The 9,946-nt window shown below is 34.4% G+C and overlaps 1 protein-coding gene across 2 annotated transcripts; it reads right to left on the bottom strand.

Moving 5' to 3' along the window:
* Window positions 1-2,148: 2,148 nt before the first annotated feature.
* Window positions 2,149-9,587, bottom strand: LOC129287756 (beclin-1-like protein). Of its 2 annotated transcripts, none has more exons than XM_054923986.1 (10): window positions 9,290-9,587; window positions 8,362-8,696; window positions 8,098-8,268; window positions 6,730-6,854; window positions 6,495-6,543; window positions 6,072-6,230; window positions 5,039-5,124; window positions 4,470-4,541; window positions 4,107-4,256; window positions 2,149-2,538 (listed from the first exon to the last, which is right to left on the bottom strand). In XM_054923986.1, exons 1-10 carry the CDS (start codon window positions 9,423-9,425, stop codon window positions 2,301-2,303), a joined length of 1,521 nt encoding a protein of 506 aa, XP_054779961.1. In that variant the 5' UTR covers window positions 9,426-9,587; the 3' UTR covers window positions 2,149-2,300. The 2 variants fall into 2 exon arrangements, with proteins under 2 accessions (XP_054779961.1, XP_054779962.1); XM_054923987.1 differs by lacking the exon at window positions 2,149-2,538 and adding an exon at window positions 2,603-2,899.
* Between the last annotated feature and the right edge of the window lie 359 nt (window positions 9,588-9,946).

Here is a 9,946-nt window from a genome sequence, read left to right as displayed (position 1 = left end):
GATAGATCATCAAAAATCTTAATACTAATGTTACTGTCTAAAGCTTGACAAGCAAATCAACACGCACACATGTTAGTTTCTTTAAAAACATATTTGAATGTGACCATTCAATCTCTCATAACAAAATTCATGATCTTGTCCAGGGGTGGGCCTATGTATATTTGAGGGTGGGCAATCCCCCCACCAAAAAAAAAATTATGATGCTTCATGTAAATATGAATTGAGTTTAAATTTTCCCCCATAGATATACTAGTTTTAAACTCACTAATCAAAAGAAGAACAAGGGAAGAGGAAGAAAAAAAGGGGAATTATATTCACCTACATCCATGTGAGGGGTTGATAAAGAGTAAGTTAGAGAGAAGAAGTATAGTTACATCTAAAACTTTAGACTCAAGATATTGGGAGGAGTGAAGTTGACAAAATTTGGAATAATGGATGGTAAGAGATGATTAAGAATTAAAAATAATTTAAGTATTATGAATAATTATTTTTTATTGAAACTTTTATTTCAAACGGTACCACAATATAAGATATCTCCTAAAAGCTCTGTTTGATTCAAAATATAAGACATTAGATCATTTTTATAATGGTTTTTTCAATCACATCCCTACTTTATTTATTATTCATTTTAAAAAATGATACATTAAAATTTTAATTATTATTATTGAGACATTTATATAGAGCATTTAATTATGAAATAATTATTAATGCCTTATATTCTGGTCCAAAAGAAATATGTTTCTAGTGAAAAGAAATATGTTTCTAGTGATTTATTTCTTTTATTATTTTATTTTTTGTCTAGATTTTTACTAAAATCATTTATAAAATATACATGGTAGAGGTCTTATTATTATTTAAACAAGTGGATGACATTTAAATATCAACTCTTGCAGGTGTAGAAAACCTAATTCATATGGTTCTATCAACTACTTTCAATACGTATGGTAAATTAAATTTTGCTATTGATAGAGTATATTATTTGTGACTCACCAAAATAATTCTGCCCCCACTAGCCCTAAGTCCTAAGTCTACCACTAATCTTGTTGATGGCGTCAACAAGGGGATGATTTGTGTGAGGTTGCTTTGAATGAGTGCTAAAGCTTTGAAAGAGTTAGAATAGATATTGACTTTGAAAAAACTGCACTTCCAACGTAGTTGATATCCTCAAGAATATATAAAAGTTCAATGACAATGTTGAGATAACATTCAAAATATTCAAAGAAGCCCTTTAACCAATTTTTTTAGACATAATGAATGAAGTCACCACAAGAAGCAACTCTATAAAAATTAAATAAATCGCCTATATCAAGTCAAACATATCAAGTTTCGGTGGAATCTATTTTACAAGAGCTCAAGCATTGTCAAAAGAGAAGTAATTGATTCTTGGGTGGAGGTGAAACCTATGCCTGTGGCAAGGATGTTTTCTTCCAAGTAAATAGAGCTGCATTTTTCTTTCCAAATGTTCTAGCATAAACGTGCAAAAAGCCTCTTCCACAAAATTCTTCTAGTGGTCAAGCCTCCGACGTCATTCATCTCATTTCAAGTGTCCAATAAATTACATTTTTAGAGCACAAGCAATTACAATTACTTATTAGAATAAAACTACGATCAAGGTTAGGTTGTGCTTGTTCTGCCAAAACATCCAATTCTGATGGGTCTATCACCATCACCAACACCATCTTTTACCATTGCTGAAGGGGCAGGTGGGAGGGGGCGAGTCCAAGTCCAACACACAAAATGATACCACGAGAAGGCTTTTTTAATCAAAAATAAAAGAGCGAACTACGAGGTGCCCGGTTAAAGTGAATCCCAGTTATTTTTTTCCCAGAAAAATATTATCTATAGAAATTAAATTAAAAAATAAGACCAAAAATTCAAAGACCTACGCATATCGGACAGATCACATACTCTATATTTAATGAAATTGACCTTCGACGTGCCCATGTCCTATTTTACTCTTCTTTAAAAAACAAAAAAAAAACAAATCTTTCAAAATCGGGTCTTCCAAGAATGTGTTGTGCCATTCTTAGGTACCTAAAAAGGTTCTATAAATTCAGCTCGGGAAAAGAGCAAAGAAAATAGGAGCTTATTACTAGAGCTGACAACGTGGGCAAAATAGGGAAGATTTATCTATAGAACCCCAAAATGGAAAAAAAAATGTCCGTCTTACATTAGGGAACTGAAAGAGCAACCTGTTCAAAGACATAAAAATACGCTTGGCCAACCAAAAAAAAAAAACATAAAAAATACTACGTATTGATCTGTACACATTTATGTTTTGGAAAAATCCTGCCATGTATTTACCTTCGAGATTCAGACCTGGGTTCATTACCTCGCTTCACGTACAAAGACCCCACAGCTGGAACTTCAGCACGGGAAGGTACTGTTGCAGAAAGAGGCTGGAAATTCGTATTTCCAACGAACCAGTACAGAGCCCATTTCAAATTGCAGAGTGTGTACTTGAGAGCTTTAGTCCAACTCTCCTGTTTATTGAAGCTTTGAGTGATGGAGTAGTTTTCCACTTTGTCATTTTCAATCCTACAAATCAAAAGCCCATGCATGGTATTTGTCATTCTAACCGCAAATAACTAATGATTGTTCCGGCTTGTGTATAAGCTGAACAATGAGAATACAGATTTTGTGTGCGCGCTGTGTGTGCGCGCGGGAGGGAGGGAGGGAGAATAAACTGCATCTACACACGCAAAAACAATAACTTTTGATTTGATTCACTAGTTAGGTTTCAATGCAATCTATGAAAAGTTTAAAAAAGCAAAAGAAAATAAAATAGAATAAAAAGAGAGAGGAGAGAGAGTTTGAGACAAAGTTTTACAGTTGCGACTCCTGCTTATTGAAGCCATTTTCGAAAAAATGGTAGTTACCAAATTTGTCAATATCAATCCTACAAAATCAACACAGCCCATGGTATGTCATTCTAAACCAAAAGAAGAAAAAAATGATAGTTACAGATTGTGCATGAGTTAAAAATTAGAATACAAATAAATCACATTTATACGAGCCCATTTATGCAACAAAAGTAACTTCTGATTTGGTTCACAAATCGCGTTTCAGTGAAATCCATGAAAGGTAAACAGGGATTTTGAAAGTACAAAGAAGTTTTGCAAGAGGGGCAGGCATTCCAGTACCCATCAATTGATTTCTTACGGCCTCTAATTTAAGCCACAAGAACTTTCTATTATGCCACAGCCAAACTTTTATTAGTACGTGAAAAAATGGAGGTATGAACTTAAAAGCTCTCATTTACTACCTACTCTCTGGGCCAAAAAAAATCTACTACAACCACTCATTACCACTTTACCACACCTAGCAGCTCCCACAAGTCACAACTAAGAATTCACATGAGCAAAATAAATAAATAAATAATATTACATAATAAAGCCTGCACTCAGAAGAGAAAATAATGCAAAAGAATACACTATATGCAGGTTTCAGTTTCTTTTCCTTGTTTCTTCATCTCTTTTCTGATGAAAAAGGATCGGAAATGAGTCGCTGAAAGTTGGGATAATCCAGCATTTAGTGCAAAGGTATATGACTACATTTAGATTTTGTGTTTTAAGCTCCTCAGTCATTATAGGAGTTTGAGCAGTTCTTCTAAGATAAGCACGAAGCTACAAAGTAAAAGTAAAAGTAAAATGGCCCATGCTTTCATCGACTTCATCAATGTACATAGCAGAAGGGCCTAAAATGCATTTAAGAAGTCAAAATCAGAGTTGCCTAATTTGCAATTCTCCATGACATGTTAAAAGTATATCTACAAAGTATGCCAGTTGACATAAATGTTTTTTTTCGGTCGGGATGGGGCAGGGGGAATTGTGTATGATGACTTGATGAGAAGGAAAAAAGGGTTTGTTGCTTTGTGAGGAGGGAAGGCATCTTATTTGTTCCATCTATTGCCGTGTATATATCATAATTAAAGCAATATATTTTAAAATTGTACACATAGAAAAATGCATAATTATCATAGCAGATGCCCCACTCAAGATACATGATATCTTTTTATTTATATATAATTTTAATATCTCAATACACATTCAAGATCCTATGCCGATATTAAATCCATTGCCACTAATACATATGATAGAACTTACTTATAAGGCAATTTGAAACACTTCTCAGGTGGAATGTTATTCTCCTGATCCTTAGAATTGGCAAACTCTGCAAATTCCTTGAGGCATACCAAAAACGAAGTCATTGCTTTGTCATAGCGAGTGCTCCAAAACAAGTTGACTGGACCAAACCTGAAAATCCTGACATCAATATATAATGATCCAATGGACAAATGTAAGAACAAACTAAAGGCAGACATTTCATCAAATTACACTGCTGTTAAGCTGAGTGAAGGCAAAAGCTCGACTGAAAATTTCATAGAAATGACATTTCAAAAACTCTAAGAAGTTATCACAATGTTTAAATAAAAAACAAACAAAGATAGCAGTATAAAGCATACTCACAGCTCCAAAGTGCTATTGCTGCTGTCCATGATGCGAGGGTAGCTACCCATAGGAATTATTTTTATTTTAGATCTAAGGTTTGAATAATTAAGGATATCTCACAAGTCATTAGCAAGAAATCATATGCAGAATGCAGAATGAAAATAATATGAAAATGGAAGCTAGTTGCATAAAAGCAACTAGGAGCGTGCAAGATCCATTCCTCATTGTACAGTAAATTGGATCAGCAACCAGATTCTTTCACCTAAGAAAAATATCTAGGTGGATTCTAGAAGACCATGAAGTTGGACTAGGCACATATAGAAGCAAAATAAGATGACTCAGTAGTGCATTTTAAGAGAGAGTGCATAGCAATAGTAAACTTCGGCTTGATTGCCAGATAAGAATATAAGTAATCATTGAGACACCAATAATTACCAAGCCTGTCACTAAATCTGAACTTTTTTTGATAAAATATTGGAACTGTGTTCTGGGGTTATGAATGGCTTTTATACGAAGCCGTAAAAAATTTAAACAAAATAAAATAGTAGTGAGCAAAATGATCCTATTTTCTTAATGAAAAAAGATACTGAAACTTAGGCCTGAAATACTGGCACATTGTATGAAGGAGAAGGCAAGCTTGGCCCCAAGCAGCATTTATCTCATCCCACTCAACCTGTACATTATGGAAAACCGTGAATATCACAATAAAAAAAAAAGGACTCTATATAAGCAAAGAACAGAAACAAGCCAGGAAAATGCTCAAGAAGAAAGTGAATAATTACACCTTATTCCTATAATAGTATGAGCAAATGCCACGTATGGCTATACCATTTTATCATTTTGTGAACAGGAACAGAAAAATACAACCTTACACACCATAGAATCTAAATAATCATATTATCATGCCTTATATTAGTTATCTGTACTCAGAGGTCTTTGTCAAAAATCAATTTATGAACTATTGAATCATAGAAGCTCATTTTTTCACCTAAAAAGGTTTTCTTTGCCAGATGAAGAATTTGCCTGAAAATAAGTTCATTAGAACCATCGTTGCTACTTTTTGGCCATGAAATTCTTGACATCGAACACAATAACAAGCTTCAAATTCCAGCATAAACAAACAATTAAATCCTCTTAAATTATTATTCAAGTTTGATATCTTTGGTAGTAAATTATCAATAGATTGCCTTCCAAAAGTATACTGAGAAATGAACTTCTGCATCATGTTAGTTAGAATATACATATTTAAGCAGACAGCAAAACTATGCTTTGTAGTAGCCCTAACATAAGAAGTACAGTGTGTATGAAGCAAAAAATTTGTAGATTTGCCGAATTATCTGTAAGACTCTATCCGTTAGTAAACTAAACAACCAGATGCAACAAGCTTATCACACTAAAACTCTCAGTCTCATCTGTACACTCTCGGCATTTGGACTAGAAAATTGAGCATATCAAAGAACAAAACAAAGCTAAACTCATAACAATGACTATAAACAGATTGCCTATATCTCATGGTTATTCGCCAATTATCCAAAATGCACTAAGTTACATTGCAACAAATCCAGTGATAAATATTAAGTTCAAAATAATGAGCAAGAGAAAACATGCTAAATATCTTACAGGAACTTTAGGAAGTCTTCCAAGTCGGAAATTGTTGATTGTTCCGAACTCTCCATCATGTGAGATAGGGAAGGCATCATTTAGCACATTAGTTCGCTTCAACAATTCTAAATGTGCTTGTGAAACTTCAATCTTGGCCAAAATTGCATCTCTCTCCTCCTGTTAAATCAGTTTTATTTCCTTCACTCTATCATTCTACAGTCAAAAATGGCAGTAGCGGTAGAGACACTAATTGACAAGGCCCAAACAAAGAAATTAACTATGTGGTTTGAATCAAACCAACGATCCTTCAGAAAACACCTAAACCAACTTAAAGAGTATGATAGCTAGCACAAACCAACAAAAACTTAAGAATAAAGTTTAATTAGAAGAGCATTTTGAAAGAGATATTAAACCAAAAGAAAGCAATAATCAACCACAAACCTGATGAGAAATTAATTGAAATTGAAAATTATTGAACTCATGCCAATACCTGTTACAGATTAAAATATGTGAAATAAGTAATGATATTAAGGCTCCACAAACACTAGGGAGAAACAAATAATACGACATCTATATCCATAGAACAATGGTGATGTAGAAAAATGTGGGCATTTACAGGTGTGACAAAATTTGATTGCAAAAATACATATACAAAAGGTAAAGACAGTAAAAATACCGCTCCTCCAATTCTTTGAAGCGGCTTGATTTTAACTCTAGCTCCTTGAGATCAGCATTTACTTCAGCATTTTGTCTTTCTGTTTCTTCAATTGCTGCTTCAAGCCTTCTTTCTTCTTCCTCAATCTTTAATAGAATTCATGAATCAAATCAATCATTAGGCTTTACAAGAAAATTTGATGATCATCTCAATAACAGAATATTAATCAAAGCCATGCTATCTAAGATAATGACATGTCGGATAAAATCCCACATTGCCCACTGACAGGTTGACTTGCAGGACAAAACACATCATAACTCCAAAAAAGCCATATATATTGCAAAGGGGAAGAAAACAACTTCACCTTTCTTTTCCTTTCTGACAAGAATGTATTACGGCCCAAATGGAAAATAGAGAAAAAGGAATGAAGGGACAAGATTACATAGGACTGATCTTGGAATGACCCCCTAAGGGTGCATGTACTATAGCAAGTTAGTCACAGGATCCAGACCACCTGAACTTCCTAAACTGACGGTGCATCCAAATAGAGATGAAGATAAAAGAGGTTATGAAAGTACAGATAAGATTTGGGCTACAAAATCAATCACATTTTTTAGTGTCACTTTCTTTTTTAATATATGAATGCGTGAATGTAGAGGATCCAATTTCAATCATGGCTATTGAAAGATTCAGCTCTATCAAGATAGAATACGTGTTGTTAAATATCTTAAAATTCATGCACATAAAGGATTAATGCAAATCACTTGCTTCATACTTGAAGGCCCAATAACAATATTTCTCCTAATATTTGCGAATTGTGATATTTGTTTTTTTGATTCAGAAACAATAATCTATTTTGCATTATAAAATGGCATGGAAGATTTGAAGTAGGTTGTTCATTATGTTTGAGGAGCAACAGGTGTCCAGCTAATCCGGAGGCTTTCTTAGCAATTAATTTCACAGGCTCTGGCTCGAAAAAGGAGTACAAAGTTCTTTTGGGGTTTGCAGTCTTGGTGGGTGTGATGGTCATTAGTGGTTAGAAAGGAATGCATTAGTATTTAATTTAAGTTTTTTTCCATCACATCCAATTGAGGTCAGAATTACCTTCTTGGCCCCTCTCTGGATTTCAGCAGTTAAAACTTTCTAGGAGGTATCCCTGTGGACGTCTTAGTGTTATCTGCAATTTTTATTTTATTTGTTTTGGGAGGACTGCTTATTCTCAATTTTTTTTAATTGTTCTTCTTTTCATTAAATTATTTTGTCTAAGAAAAAAATTGCAACCCCATACCAAACCAACTATTATTTCTGAGCAAACTAAGGAAAATAGTCATTCACATCTCATAAACCAACATGATACACATAAAATGGAAATAGTAAACCACTAATCACCTTTAATTTCTCCTTCAGAAAATCAGCTTCACTAAGCACATCTCCATCCTCCCCTTCCAAGCGTTTAAGACAGGCTTCATATGCTTCAATGTCCCTGTTTACATCTTCAACCTCCTTATCAAGCTTATCTAATAATACCCTCATGCACTCAAGGCATAAAGGTTGTTCAACCTGAAAATGCATATGAATTGATATAAATAATGAGCTAACTGCCAGCAAGTCATCTGGGTTGAGAAACAAATTATCGATTCCATTTATGTGAACCTGTGTCTGTGTTGTGGCAATCTCAAAAGCACGTTTTAGCACAGTAATAGTGGAATGAAAACCAGAGTTGTGAGGCTGTAAATGACAACTTGGATCAGCCCCAGGAGATGCATGGTTTCCACTTCCATCAGAATTGGATTCAGACTTGTGCACAACCACAAATGACTCTTCCATTGCCTTTCCCCGTTGGCCTGTGTCTGGCTTAACAATTGCACCGCAAGATGGAGGATTTCCTTGAGCCAAAGGTCGTTGCTTTGGCAAGACAACATAAGAATTGTCCATTCTAGTAGTACTTAGGACACTGTTAGCCCCATCGATGGAAGATCCTTGCATTCCTGCATGTGCATCACCTCTTCATCATAATAAATCAAAACAATCCTCTCATACAGCATTAAATAATTATCCACTAACTCAGCTAGTAAAGTCCTTCACTGGGGTAGAGAGTGCTTGACATAAAAGAAAGGTTTCCTTTCTGTTGCATAACCAAGAAAAATATTTAATAAATACACATCAAATTTGTTTAAATTAATCGACACATATTATTACAGCGAAGAAAAGTGAACCACACGAAGTGCCCTCTCCAGGAACAATTTTTAAGGTAAGCAAAACAACGCAAAAAATTTACTAAACCAACTCAATTCTGGCCAGCTTTGCAAATTATGGACAAATTCTCCCTCGTCAAAAACCAGTACCCAGCAAAGGTATAATCCAAACCTGGTCATGGAATATATCGTCTAAAAAATGATATCCTGAATGCAAACTTATCACATTAAACGGCATAAATACTATAATTCAGTGATCCGTCCTAATCCAACAGCAACGTCCCTAATGAAATCCAAACATAATGAGAAGTATGCAAACAAAAAAAGAACCGATTCAAATAAAACCATATCAAAAATGAAGGCAAAGGGGAAAAACCCTAGCTGACCAGAACGAGAAGGGTCATTGAAGAACTTTTCAGCATAAGAATCGACGCCGACGATACAGAGGGAGTTGTGGCAGTTCTGACAAACCCATCGAGGGAGGTTCGGATCCGCCGGAAAGGTCCGACTCTTATCAGCCATTACCTACTTCGCCTTGATTATGATTTCTACGTTCAGAGATGTGGCGATGGCCTTTGCTTCATGGAGTTAACGAACTAACGGAGTTCACCAGGAGTGTTGTCCTTGGCTCCTAGCTGACCAAAATACAGTGTCTCTCGAGATTTTCGCGGAAAAATAACGAAGCCAGAGCCGAGCTGAAGTTTTGTGGGGAAAAACCTTTAGCCTCGACTTCAGATTAAAAAAAAAAAATCAAAATTGCAGTAAAAAAAACAAATCTTAATAATTATAAGAAATTACTTATTGCTTAATTATAATTATTTTTGAAATTCTTCGTATTAAATATAAAAACATTAAATTTAAATTATTATATAATCAACCATAAATGCCAAATGTAAGTGTTCCAAGCCCCCAAAAAAAATATTAGTTTTAACAAAACTCAGTTAATCTTTTAATTTACTTCTTTTCACCTTCATCAACCATTGTTGCGTAAAATTCAACAATTGCAGTTAGCCATAAGTGGATCTAAATTCCAAATAAAAGGT

This window comes from Prosopis cineraria, unplaced genomic scaffold, assembly GCF_029017545.1.
Source record: "Prosopis cineraria cultivar Desert tree isolate PC_DT_omini unplaced genomic scaffold, ASM2901754v1 PC12, whole genome shotgun sequence".
In the NCBI taxonomy this organism is placed as follows: domain Eukaryota; kingdom Viridiplantae; phylum Streptophyta; class Magnoliopsida; order Fabales; family Fabaceae; genus Prosopis; species Prosopis cineraria.
Note: the sequence above shows the minus strand (reverse complement) of the source record. Positions and strands in the feature narration are given on the sequence as shown.

What these genes read in the sequence shown, in the direction of transcription:
- LOC129287756 (XM_054923986.1), bottom strand. Translation starts at nt 9,425, where the DNA reads ATGGCTGATAAGAGTCGGACCTTTCCGGCGGATCCGAACCTCCCTCGA. An exon ending in GAAGACTTCCTAAAGTTCCT is followed by an intron (nt 5,125 to 6,071) that starts GTAAGATATTTA and finishes CATAATGTACAG; the next exon opens with GTTGAGTGGGATGAGATAAA. An exon ending in TATTTCAGGCCTAAGTTTCA is followed by an intron (nt 4,542 to 5,038) that starts GTATCTTTTTTC and finishes TTCAAACCTTAG; the next exon opens with ATCTAAAATAAAAATAATTC.